This window comes from Rhinoderma darwinii, chromosome 1 (genome assembly GCF_050947455.1).
Source record: "Rhinoderma darwinii isolate aRhiDar2 chromosome 1, aRhiDar2.hap1, whole genome shotgun sequence".
NCBI classification, from domain to species: Eukaryota; Metazoa; Chordata; class Amphibia; order Anura; family Rhinodermatidae; genus Rhinoderma; species Rhinoderma darwinii.
The window spans coordinates 291,638,951-291,652,402 of NC_134687.1; the positions used below are offsets into that span (position 1 = coordinate 291,638,951).

At 43.3% G+C, this 13,452-nt stretch overlaps 1 protein-coding gene across 4 annotated transcripts in view; it reads right to left on the bottom strand.

Annotated features, from left to right (window-relative positions):
• SIN3B (SIN3 transcription regulator family member B) overlaps window positions 1-13,452 on the bottom strand; it is a 75,423-nt gene that overhangs the window by 36,244 nt on the left and 25,727 nt on the right. For all 4 annotated transcript variants that reach the window (XM_075825320.1, XM_075825319.1, XM_075825317.1 and 1 more), the window contains exon 11: window positions 11,034-11,150. In XM_075825320.1, the coding sequence (XP_075681435.1) occupies window positions 11,034-11,150 (117 nt within the window). The remainder of the gene's footprint in view (window positions 1-11,033; window positions 11,151-13,452) is intronic.

A 13,452-nucleotide genomic window follows, 5' to 3' on the forward strand; every position in this document is an offset into this window, starting at 1 on the left:
AACGGAAACCATTAGCGATGTTTCCGTCACCATTGATATCAATGGTGACTGAAACGGAAGTTGTGGTTTTACTTTCACTTTCCACTGCGGGGTTCACCCGACGGAAACCTCCGACGGAACCCCGGAACGGAAAGCGAACGGTGATGTGAACAGGCCCTTAACCCCTTAAGGACGCAGGCTTGTTTTGGCCTTAAAGGAACAGTGTCATCACAATTTTTTTTTTTAATATGTTAAAGATGTTAGTGCTTTATTAAAAACGTTTATATTTATTTGTGTGTTTGTGTTTTACTTTTTCTTATTTTTACACTTTTTCTTCCCTATGGGGGCTGCCATTTTTTGTTCCATTTCTGTCTGTGTCGATTAACGACACATACAGACATGGAATACGGCAGCCACAGTCCCATACGGACTGCGAACGGGGCCCGTTCCATCCACTAACATGTACGCCGTCTGTGTGGGAACTGTGCATGCGCCGCTCCCACACAGTCCAATTTGAAATGCGCGCCGTCCGGCGCCATTTTCCTGTGGAACGGAAGTCGCGGCCGGACAGTAAGATTACTACTTCCGGTCGCGGCTTCCGGACTTGTGCACTTGGACCAGCGGCAGCAGACGGAGCGGACGGGCCGGAGGGAGCCGCGGCGGCAGGAGCAGGTAAGAGATTTCTATGTATGTTCGTGTACGTTTACTACTGTATGTAAACCTACTACACTGTGTGTTAGCTCAAAAAATGGCGACACACAGTGTAGGAGGTTAGACCGTTCAAACCCCTCGTTTATCCCGGCACTAGCCAGGATAAAGGAGGGGGGGATGCTGAGAGCTCACTAGAGCGAGGGCTTTTTACCCAATTTTGCAATGCTGCAATTTTGGGCATAGCTCCATCTAGTGACCAGCAATGGGAAATATTATAAATTAGAATTAATTTATAATATTTCCTGACTCGTGAAAAAAATAAAAATTTGAACAATGTTTAATCACCCACACACTAAATGTTTAATTAAAAAAAAACAAACATGTTTTTCTGGCAACACATTCCCTTTAAGGCTCAGAGCCCATTTTTTCAAATCTGACATATTTCACTTTATGTGGTAATAACGTCGGAATGCTTAAACCTATCCAAGCGATTCGGAGATTGTTTTCTCGTGACACATTGGGCTTCATGTTCGTGGTAAAAATTGGTCGATATATTCAGTGTTTATTGGTGAAAAATTGCAAAATTTAGAGAAAAAGTTGAAAAAATAGCATTTTTCAGAATTTAAATGCATCTGCTTGTAAAACAGACGGTTATACCACCCAAAATAGTTACTAGTTCACATTTCCCATATGTCTACTTTAGATTGGCATCGTTTTTTGAACAATCTTTTCTTTTTCTAGGACGCTACAAGGCTTAGAACATAAACAGCAATTTCTCATATTTTTAAGAAAATTTCAAAAGCCTTTTTTTTAAGGTACCTGTTCAGTTCTGAAGTGGCTTGGAGGGGCCTATGTATTAGAAACCCCCATAAAACACCCAATTTTGAAAACTAGACCCCTCAAAGTATTCAAAACAGCATTTAGAAAGTTTTTTAACCCTTCAGGCATTTCACAGGAATTAAAGCAAAGTGGAAATGAAATTTGCAAATTTCATTTTTTCTGCTGAATTTCAATTTTATTCAATTTTTTTTCTGTAACACAGAAGGTTTTACCAGAGAAAAACTACTAAATATGTATTGTTCAGATTCTGCAGTTTTTAGAAATGTCCCACATGTGGCTCTAGTGCGCTCGTGGACTAAAACACAAGCCCTAGAAGCAAAGAAGCACCTAGTGCATTTTGAGGCCTCTTTTTTATTAGAATATATTTTAGGCAGAATGCCAGGTTTGAAGAGGTGTTGCGGTATCAAAACAATGGAAACCCACCAGAAGTGACCCCATTTTGGAAATTACACCCCTCAAGGAATTCATTTATGTTTTTTGTTATTATTTTGACCGCACAGTTTTTTCACAGCACCTATTTGAATTGGGCTGTGAAATGAAAAAAAATGATATTTTTTCCAATAAGATGTCATTTTTTATCAAAATTTCTTATTTTCACAGGGAACAACATACCCCATTTTGTTGCCCAATTTGTCCTTAGTGCGGCAATACCCCATTTGTGGTGATAAACTGCCGTTTGGGCCCATGGGAGGGCTCAGACGGAAAGGAGCGCTATGTGTTTGTTGGAGTCCAGATTTTGCTGGATTGGTTTTCGGGTGCCATGTCGCATTTGCAGAGCCCAAGAGGTATCAAAGCAATGGAAACCCACCAGAAGTGACCCCATTTTGGAAACTACACCCCTCAAGGAATTCATTTATGTTTTTTGTTATCATTTTGACCGCACAGTTTTTTCACAGCACCTATTTGAATTGGGCTGTGAAATGAAAAAAATGATATTTTTTCCAATAAGATGTAATTTTTGAACAAAATTTCTTATTTTCACAAGGAACAACATACCCCATTTTGTTGCCCAATTTGTCCTTAGTGCGGCAATACCCCATTTGTGGTGATAAACTGCCGTTTGGGCCCATGGGAGGGCTCAGAAGGAAAGGACCACCATTTGGCCTACTGGAGCTTTTCTGGTGCTAAGTAATGTATGCAGAAGCTCCTGAGGTACCAGTAGAGTTGAAACCCCCGAGAAGTGACCACATTTTAAAAACTACACCCCTTAAGACATTCATCTAGAGGTGTAGTGAGCATTTTGACACCACAGGTACTGTGTAAAAGATAATGCGCAGCAGATGGTGCAGTGTGAGATTTGCAATTTTATATATATATATATGCCATTTCAGTGTCCAATATAGTGTGCCCAGCATGCGCCACCGGAGATATACACCCCTTAAATTGTAATGTGGGTTCTCCTGGGTACGGCAATACCCTACATGTGGCTGTTATCAGCTGCCTGGGCATACGGCAGGGCTCAGAAGGGAAAGATGAGGGGGGTAAGCTGTGCGGAGTGCATCAGGGTAAATTAAAAATCAAGGGATGTATGATACATTTTAAAACAATCTTTTATACAGAGCCCTGGTTTTTCGGGACACGTTTCACATTGGTATATAGTGTTCTTCCTTATCCCCCTCTTATAGCAGACTCTGCACCTCTTTTGACTCTTTCCCTTTCCACCGGTTTGGGGAACTTCTCCTGGAAAGTGTTGCCCTGGTACGATGCGTGTGGCCTCGCTTCCATAAGTACTGGGTGCCCCCCCTTCCTGGTCCCTAAAGATTAGATCTTGAAATTCCAGGAAAGTTCCCCTCTGGCCTGCACATCGACGTAGCACGTACGCATTGTACAAAGCCATCTGTATGATGTGCCCGGCCAGCTTCTTATACCACAACGCATGGCGCTGTAGGGCTTCAGGGCTTGATCTTACAAGTCCATCCCTCCCATGTACCTATTGTAGTCCAGGATGCAGTCTGGTTTGGGGGTGGCCTTTCCTTCATATATCCTAAACCTGTAGGTATACCCTTCTGCACTCTCGCACAGCTTAGACATCTTCACGCCATACCTTGCCCTCTTACCCGGCAGGTACTGGCGGAATTGAACCCTCCCTTTAAAATGTAACAGGGACTCATCAATAGAAAAACACTTCTCGGGGGTGTATGCTTGGGAAAACCGGGCACTGGAACGGTCTAATAGGGGTCTCAGTTTATACAAACGGTTAAAACTGGGGTCATCTCGGGGTGGGCACGGCTCATTATCAGTATAATGTAAGAAGCAAAGTATTGCCTCATTTATTTATTTTTTTAGGTTCCAGTTCAGTTCTGAAGTTGCTTTGAGGGGCCCATATATTAGAAACCCCTATCAAACACCCCATTTTAGAAACTAGACCCCTCAAAGTATTCACAACAGCATTTAGAACGTTTATTAACCCTTTAGGTGTTTCACAGGAATTTAGAGCAAAGTAGAGGTGAAATTTACTTTTTTTTTTTTGTCAGAAAATCCTCTTTATACCATTTTTTTTATAACACAAAAGGTTTTATCAGAGAAACGCAACTCAATATTTATTGCCCAGATTCTGCAGTTTTGAGAAATATCCCACATGTGGCCCTAGTGCGGTAATGGACTGAAGCACCGGCCTCCGAAGCAAAGGAGCACCTAGTGGATTTTGAGGCCTCCTTTTTTATTAGGCACCATGTCCGGTTTGAAGAGGTCTTGTGGTGCCAAAACATTGGGAACCCCCCAAAAGTGACCCCAATTTGGAAACTAGACCCCTTGAGGAATCCATTGCAGTTTTCTTGGGGTGCATGCGGCTTTTTGATCAGTTTTTATTCTATTTTTAGGTGGCGTGGTGACTAATAAACAGCAATTCTACTATTGTGTTTTTTATTCTATTTTTTTTTACAGCGTTCACCGTGCGCTATAAATGACATATTCACTTTATTCTGCGGGGCGATACGATTACGGCGATACCAGATGTTTATAGTTTTTTTTATGTCTTATGTCGTTTGCACAATAAAATACGTTTTATAAAAAATCATTCACTTTTTGTGTTACCTTATTCTAAGAGCCAGAACTTTTTTATTTTTCAATCAATAAAGCCGTGCGAGGACTTATTTTTTGCGTAACGAACTGTAGTTTCGATCAGTACCATTTTTAGGTACATGCAACTTTTTGATCTCTTTTTATTCCATTTTTTGGGAGGTGAAGTGACCAAACAATTGTGATTGTGGTACGGTTTATTAATATTTTTTTTTACGCCGTTCACCGTGCGGGATAAATAACAAAATAATTTTGTAGTTCAGGCCGTTACGGACGCGGCAATACCAATTATGTATAGTTTGTTTGTTTATATATTTTTATTAATAATAAATGAGTGACAAGGGAAAAAGTGGGACTTTTACTTTTATTACTTTTAAAACTTTTATTTTCTTATTTTTACACATCTTTTTTTAACTTTTTTTTTACTTTATTACTTTGTCCCACTAGGGGACTTGAGGGCAGGAGGCCCTGATCGCTATTCTAATACACTGCACTACATGCGTAGTACAGTGTATTAGAACTGTCAGCTACTCACTGACAGCAAGCATAGTGGGTCCTGACGTTGTCAGGACCCACTAGGCTTCCGTCAATGGCATAGCCGGACGCCATTGTTTGGTGTCCGGTTGCCATAGTCACCATTGCCGGCCGCTATCGTTTAGCAGGCCGGCGATGGCGGATTAACCCCTAAGAAGCCGCGATCGCTATTGAACGCGGCTTCTGAGGGGTTAATCGGCGGGGGAGCTCCGCGATCGGTCCCGGCACATTGAGCAGTGATAGTCTGCTGTCGGAAACAGCAGCTATCACAGCTCATGAACGCACCCCGCGCGAACGGCGCCGTGTTTACTCCATGACCTACTATTAGGTCACTGAGCGCAAACGCTACAGTTAGCATGACCTAATAGTAGGTCATGGAGCGTTAAGGGGTTAAAGCAAAGTGGAGGTGAAATTTGCACATTTCATTTTTCTTGCTGAATTTCAAATTTTGTTCAATTTTTTTTTCTGTAACACAGAAGGTTTTACCAGAGAAATACTACTAAATATGTATTGTCCAGATTCTGCAGTTTTTAAAAATGTCCCACATGTGGCTCTAGTGCGCTCGTGGACTAAAATACAAGCCCCAGAACCAAAGAAGCACCTAGTACATTTTGAGGCCTCTTTTTATTAGAATATATTTTAGGCAGCATGCCAGGTTTGAAGAGGTGTTGAGGTGCCAAAACAGTAGGAATCCCCCAATAGTGACCATTTTGGAAACTGCACCCCTCAAGGAATTCATTTATGGTTGTTGTTACCATTTTGACCGCACAGTTTTTTCACAGCACCTATTTGAATTGGGCTGTGAAATTAAAAAAATGTCGTCATTTTTTCCAATAAGATATCATTTGTGATCAAAATTTCTTATTTTCTCAGGGAACAAAATACCACATTTTGTTGCCCAATTTGTCCGGAGTGCAGCAATACCCCATTTGTGGTGATAAACTGCTGTTTGGGCCCATGGGAGGGCTCAGAAGGAAAAGAGCGCCGTGTGTTTGTTGGAGTCCAGATTTTGCTGGATTGGTTTTCGGGTGCCATGTCGCATTTGCAGAGCCCCAGAGGTATCAAAGCAATGGAAACCCACCAGAAGTGACCCCATTTTGGAAACTACACCCCTCAAGGAATTCAAATATGGTTGTTGTTACAATTTTGACCGCACAGTTTTTTCACAGCACCTATTTGAATTGGGCTGTGAAATGAAAAAAATGTCGTCATTTTTTCCAATAAGATATCATTTTTTTATCAAAATTTCTTATTTTCACAGGGAACAAAATACCCAATTTTGTTGCCCAATTTCTCCTGACTGCAGCAATACCCCATTTGTGGCGATAAACTGCCGTTTGGGCCCATGGGAGGCCTCAGGAGGGAAGGAGCGCTGTGTGTTCTTTGGAGTGCAGATTTTGCTGGATTGGTTTTCGGGTGCCATGTCGCATTTGCAGAGCCTCAGGAGGTATCAAAGCAACGGAAACCCACCAGAAGTGACCCCATTTTGGAAACTATACCCCTCAAGGAATTCATTTATGGGTGCTGTGACCATTTTGACCCCATAGTTTTTTCACAGAACTTATTTGAATTGGGCTGGGAATTAAAACAAAATTTATTTTTTCCAATAATATGTAGTTTTGGCTGAAAAATTCTTATTTTCACAAGAAATAAAATACCCCATTCTGTTGCGCAATCTGTCCAGAGTGCGGCAATACCCCATTTGTGGTGATAAACTGCCGTTTGGGCCCATGGGAGGGCTCAGAAGGAAAGGACCACCATTTGGCCTACTGGGGATTCTCTGGTGCGAAGTCATGTATGCAGAAGCCCCTGAGGTACCAGTACAGTTGAAACCAGCAAGAAGTGACCCCGTTTTAAAAACTACACCCCTTAAGGCATTCACCTAGAGGTGTAGTGAGCATTTTGACCGGAGACATACACCCCATGAACTGTAATGTGGGTTCTCACGGGTATGGCAATACCCTCAATGTGGCTGTTATCAGCTGCCTGGGCACACAGCAGGGCGCAGAAGGGAAAGATGAGGGGGATAAGCTGTGCGGAGTGCATCAAGGTAAGTAAAACTGGGGTAGATTGAAAATCAAGGGATGTATGATACATTTTAAAACACTCTTTCATACAGAGCTCTGGTTTTTCGGGACACGCGTCACATTGATATATTGTGTCCTCCCTTATCCCCCTCTTATAGCAGACTCTGCACCTCTTTTGACTTTTTCCCTTCTTGCCAGTTTGGGGAACTTCTCCAGGAAAGTGTTGCCATGGTACGATGCGTGTGGCTTCACTTCCAGAAATACTGGGTGCCCCCCTTCTTGGTCCCTAAAGATTAGGTTCTTGATAACCACCTCTTGAAATTCCAGGAAAGTTCCCCTCTGGCCTGTACATCGACGTAGCACGTACACATTGTACAATGCCATCGGTATGATGTGCCCGGCCGGCTCCTTATACCACACCGCATGGCGCTGTAAGGCTTCAGGACTTGATCTGACAAGTCCATCCCTCCCATGTACCTATTGTAGTCCAGGATGCAGTCTGGTTTGGGGGTCTCTGTACTGGTACCTCGTACAGGTACATGGGTACTGGTGTGGCATCTCTCTTGTCTTGTGCTTGACACACAATATGTTGCTGCAAGATTGTGCCCTGCTCTCACCCCTTCTTGTTTGCCCAAGTAGAGTCTTAGGGAGGCCTCTCGGATTTCTTCTAGCAGTGCCACATGCCACAGGACTGGAAGCGAGGCAGTTGAAGACTGAGACGCTGGTATAAAAATTATCCAGGTAGAGGTGGTAACCCTGGTCCAGCAGTGGGTTCACCAATTCCCACACAATTTTTGCATTAACTCCCAGTAATGGGGGGGGGGGGGGGTGGCATTATGGGGGTTGACTACCGGTGTCCTTCCCTTTATATATCCTAAATCTGTAGGTATAGCCTGATGCACTCTCGCACAGCTTATACATCTTCACGCCATACCTTGCCCTCTTACCCGGCAGGTACTCGCGGAATTGAACCCTCCCTTTAAAATCTACCAAGGACTCATCAATAGAAATACACTTCTCGGGGGTATATGCTTGGGAAAACCGGGCACTGAAAAGGTCTAATAGGGGTCTCAGTTTATACAAACGGTCAAAACTGGGGCCATCTCGGGGTGGGCACGGCTCATTATCAGTATAATGTGAGAAGCGAAGTATTGCCTCATTTATTTATTTTTTTAGGTTACAGTTCAGTTCTGAAGTTGCTTTGAGGGGCCCATATATTAGAAACCCCTATCAAACACCCCATTTTAGAAACTAGACCCCTCAAAGTATTCACAACAGCAGTTAGAAAGTTTATGAACCCTTTAGGTGTTTCACAGGAATTTAGAGCAAAGTAGAGGTGAAATGTACATTTTTTTTTTTGTCAGAAAATCCTCTTTATACCATTTTTTTTATAACACAAAAGGTTTTATCAGAGAAACACAACTTAATATTTATTGCCCAGGTTCTGCAGTTTTGAGAAATATCCCACATGTGGCCCTAGTGCGGTAATGGACTGAAGCACCGGCCTCCGAAGCAAAGGAGCCCCTAGTGGATTTTGAGGCCTCTTTTTTATTAGGCACCATGTCCGGTTTGAAGAGGTCTTGTGGTGCCAAAACATTGGGAACCCCCCAAAAGTGACCCCATTTTGGAAACTAGACCCCTTGAGGAATACATTGTAGTTTTCTTGGGGTGCATGCGGCTTTTTGATCAGTTTTTATTCTATTTTTAGGTGGCGTGGTGACTAAAAAACAGCAATTCTGCTATTGTTTTTTCATTCTATTTTTTTACATCGTTCACAGTGCGCTATAAATGACATATTCACTTTATTCTGCGGGGCGATACGATTACGGCGATACCGTATGTTTAGATTTTTTTTATGTCTTATGGCGTTTGCACAATAAAATACGTTTTGTAAACAATCATTCACTTTTTGTGTTACCTTATTCTAAGCGCCAGAACTTTTTTATTTTTCCATCAAGAAAGCCGTGCGAGGACTTATTTTTTGCGTAACGAACTGTAGTTTCGATCAGGGCCATTTTTAGGTACATGCGACTTTTTGATCTCTTTTTATTCCATTTTTTTGGGAGGTGAAGTGACAATTGTGATTGTGGTACGGTTTATTATTATTTTCTTTTACGGCGTTCACCGTGCGGGATAAATAATGAAATAATTTTGTAGTTCAGGCCGTTACGGACGCAGCGATACCAATTATGTATAGTTTATTTGTTTATATATTTTTATTAATAATAAAGGACTGATAAGGGAAAAGGGGGGATTTTGACTTTTATTACTTTTAAAACTTTTATTTTCTTATTTTTACACATCTTTTTTTAACTTTTTTTTTAAACTTTATTACTTTGTCCCACTAGGGGACATGAGGGCAGGAGGCCCTGATCGCTATTCTAATACACTGCACTACATGCGTAGTGCAGTGTATTAGAACTGTCAGCTACTCACTGACAGCAAGCATAGTGGGTCCCGACTTCGTCAGGACCCACTAGGCTTCCGTCGATGGCATAGCCGGACGCCATTGTTTGGTGTCCGGTTGCCATAGCCACCATCGCCAGCCGCTATCGTGTAGCAGGCTGGCGATTGTAGCTTAACCCCTAAAAAGCCGTGATCGCTATTGAACACGGCTTTTAAGGGGTTAATCAGCGGGCACACAGCAATCGGTCCCCGCTGTAGGAGCTGCGGCAGCTGCTGTACGAGACAGCAGCTGTCACAGCTCCTGCATGTGTCGGGAGGACGGCCGAAATGGCCGTTACTCCCGCGACGTAATAGTCCGTCGCTGAGCGCTAACGATACAGTTAGCACGACGGATTATTACGCCGCTGAGTGTTAAGGGGTTAAACGTAATGCATAACTGATACAAACGGATGGCATATCAGTCTGTATCAGTCATCAATTGACGTCAGTGTTAAAAAAACGGAAAGCTCCTTTGTCAGATTTCCATTATCTTTGACGGAAACAATAGCGCAGCAGACTAGGGTATTTTTTCTGTCAAAAAATGGAAACCTGACAGAATGAAGCCTAACTGATTTCAATGGGTTTCATTTTTGCATCAATTGTGCTCAATGGGTTTTTTGATGGAAATGTTAACTTTGGTTCTTGTGGTCCTCTGACGGATACGCGAGAACAAAAGCCACAATGCAGATGCGAACGCAGCCTTAAAAAGTGACTTTAGATAGAGACTATTCAATAAACAGATTTGTTTTACTATAAGCAGAGTCTCCAACTCTCTCCCCTCCTGTCAATGCACCATCCTACTCTGCTGCTCCCAAGACCATTGTATAGGGAAAACCTCACACTATTGTGTCCCCCTTTATTACTTGAGAGCACTGCAAGCAAGATCGGCACGGAAAAGTCCCTTTCTTGGGGGTGTTGAAAAAGGTTTGTCTTGGGGGTCTCTTGGCTGAGCCTACATCTGCTCTAAGCAATTTGTCTCTGCGATCTTTTAGAACATGAGACAAATTGGTTAGAGCAGTTGTAGGCTCAGCCAAGAGACCCCCAAGACAAATCTTTTTCAACACCCCTAAGAAAGGGACTTTTCCGTGCCGATCTTGCTTGCAGTGCTCTCATGTAATAAAGGGGGACACAATACAGCATCCACAATAGCGCCGAACACCTGGATACGCCAGGAACCAGTGGAACTAAGTGCCTGATGAAGGTCTCCTGACCGAAACGTCGCACGGACTAAGCCTCTGGCATCAAATACAATAAATCTAAAGAATTTAAAAACTACATTTTGTGTGCCGAATACTTCTTCAAATACGATTGGGTTGGGACCCTATTCGTGCACCTGCCTTGGTCCAGTGTATTCTGAACCATTACCTCACTGTTCCTGGCAGACACATACTAAAATATACTATAGTACAATCGTAGGAGCAGTGTGACATACATCCTACACAGAAACCGCTGAGCAGAACAGTTTTCCAAACCAGAGAATTCCATGAAGTCTCACACAAATGACCACTTTCTAGAAACATGAAAAAAAATGTAACCCACCTCAAACCTTTCATCCTCACAACGGTGAAGCTGCTCTTCATAGGGGGTCTTCTTCGAGCTGACGAATGTAGAATCCTCAGACCAAGCTGGAAAGGACACCCATGTGTCATTTAATACCTGAAGGAAAGATTTTTTTTTTTAATTAAGTTGTTTCAGTAAATAGGATAAACTTTCTTTTTTTTTTTTTTTTTTTTTGAGTACTCCCTGTAAAACCCTTTTCTCGTCTAGTCAATTGGGAGACACAGACCATGGGTATATGCGGTTGCAACTAGGCGGCGTGACACGAAGAATAAAAAAACAACATGTTGGCCCCTCCTACAGTATATACCCCTCCTATAGGCACTGAGATAGTCAGTCTGTACAGAAGAAAACAAGGTAATAGAACCACTTGCAAAAAAAGTTCGGACATTGTATTTGGATGCCAGAGGTTTGTTGAAAACAAAGTTCAGAATCGGGAACCAAAAACGACCGAAACTGCTTCCCATTGACTTCAATGGAAGGCGGAGGTGGTTTTTTTTCCCGCGGCGGCTTTTAGCTTCTCGCAGGAAAAAAAGGTGCCATGTTCTTTCTTTCCACGGGTTTGCCTCTGACCTCCCATTGAAAATCAATGGGAGGCAGAATAAAATCTATCTTTAGCAGCATTTTTTTGCCCGCAGCACTCTATGCCTGTGGGCGAAAACCGCGGCAAAAAAGTGCATGCAGGTCGAAATCTGCCTCAAAATTCCTAAAGGAATTTTGAGGCAGATTTTTTTTCTGCCTGCAAAATCCTCCGTGTGAAAAGGGCCTGAGAGAGCGGAGGACAAGCCGACGATCCAACCCTTTCTGGAGGAACACCAGTTCAAGCAAGGAGAAAATCAAGGAAGGAAGATGTCGATCCTCAGCATGCATCGCACAGAGGAGTAGTGTTGACCACATGAGATTTTTGACCACATGTGAAACAGACAAATTGAGTTACATAAGGTACCTGTCAGGAGGATTCTCCTCCATTATCTGACATGGCAGTATAGGGGTCACCACATTCCTCAGCTACAATTGGGATAAAACTAGTGACTATAAGTTCACTCAATATACTGCAAGAAGCAGGGCTGTGACTCCCTCAGAAGAGTGTAAAGGCCACCCGAGCTTACCTAGATTGTTCTATGTATGTGCTCCCCTACTATAATTGACAGGTTCAGTGCTCGAGAAGGGTTTGGAAATGAAAGGGGGGGGGGGGGGCGACGACACCAAAGGCAGATCCCGCTCATTTGGAAAATGAACAACACCTTACAATGCAGTACCAGCGTCACAGGAGAGGTCCTGTGATGCCATCTCCCCACTTGTCTGTGAGAAGCAGAGAGCACAAGAAAGAAGATGATCCACTCCCTCTGTGCCGCGATTGGTTGCCGGCGCTTACGTGATGGCCGAGCACCAATCACTAGCCAGACGCATGGCATATGAGACGATATCCCTACCTAAGGAAGGAGCCCACCTGTAGCGCCGCTGCGAGGAAAGATTCGTCCAATGCCGGAGCATCGAGAAAAGGAGTGCGCCAAGTAATGCGCCAGAAAAAGTGTGTCAAGAAATGCGCCAGGAGCACAAGTAGAGAAAAGGAGGGGGGCAATAGAGGTAATGCATGTCCTGAAGTCAACTTCATTCCCAGAACGTAAAACCAGCAGCAGTCTCCATATGCCAGCTGCGGCGAGGTGGGACACAGGTGGGGAGCAAAGCGGGACTACCCTTAGGCTGGTGGGTAATGGAGGAGCTTGTGCTCTTGTTCCCTGTCTTCAGCATGGCAGAGGGACAACAATGCATAGAAACACTGAGCACCCGCCAGATGTTAAGGAAAGTAGGACAGCATTGCCCGGTTACCCCGCTGAAAGAAGAGGAAAAAATAAACAAAAAAGACAGCCTGCTGTACCAGCATGGGTGTGTGCCTTCTAAGCGAAGAGTTACAAGCTCAGTGCCTGTGAGAGGGGTCAAACGTTGTTTTTTTTATTATTCTAACTGTCATGCTCCTACTGGCAACACCATATACCCATGGTCTATTTCCCCCAATGAGATGAACGAGAATGAACAGCCTTTTACTGAGGAAATTTTTTTTTGGTCAAATCAGAAAAGTCTGACAGATGGTGGACCTGCCTCTGGGACCTCAACATTTCCAGGAACAAGGAGCGCCAAGTCCAGAATGATAAAATGTAGGTTAATATGGTTATGTTTTATGAGATATTTAAAGTGTAACTAAACATTCATAAAACTTTTGACATGTCATAGGAACATGTCATAAGTTTTGATCAGTGGGGTCCAAGCACTAAAACTCGCCTTTACAAAGCAGCAGAAGCGCACAGGCAAATGTTGCGGTGCCACTTTGTTTCTGACCAGCTCTGCTTGGCTTTCCTAGAAAAGCCGAGCGAGTGGTGTAAGGACTCAGACTTTCTATTGA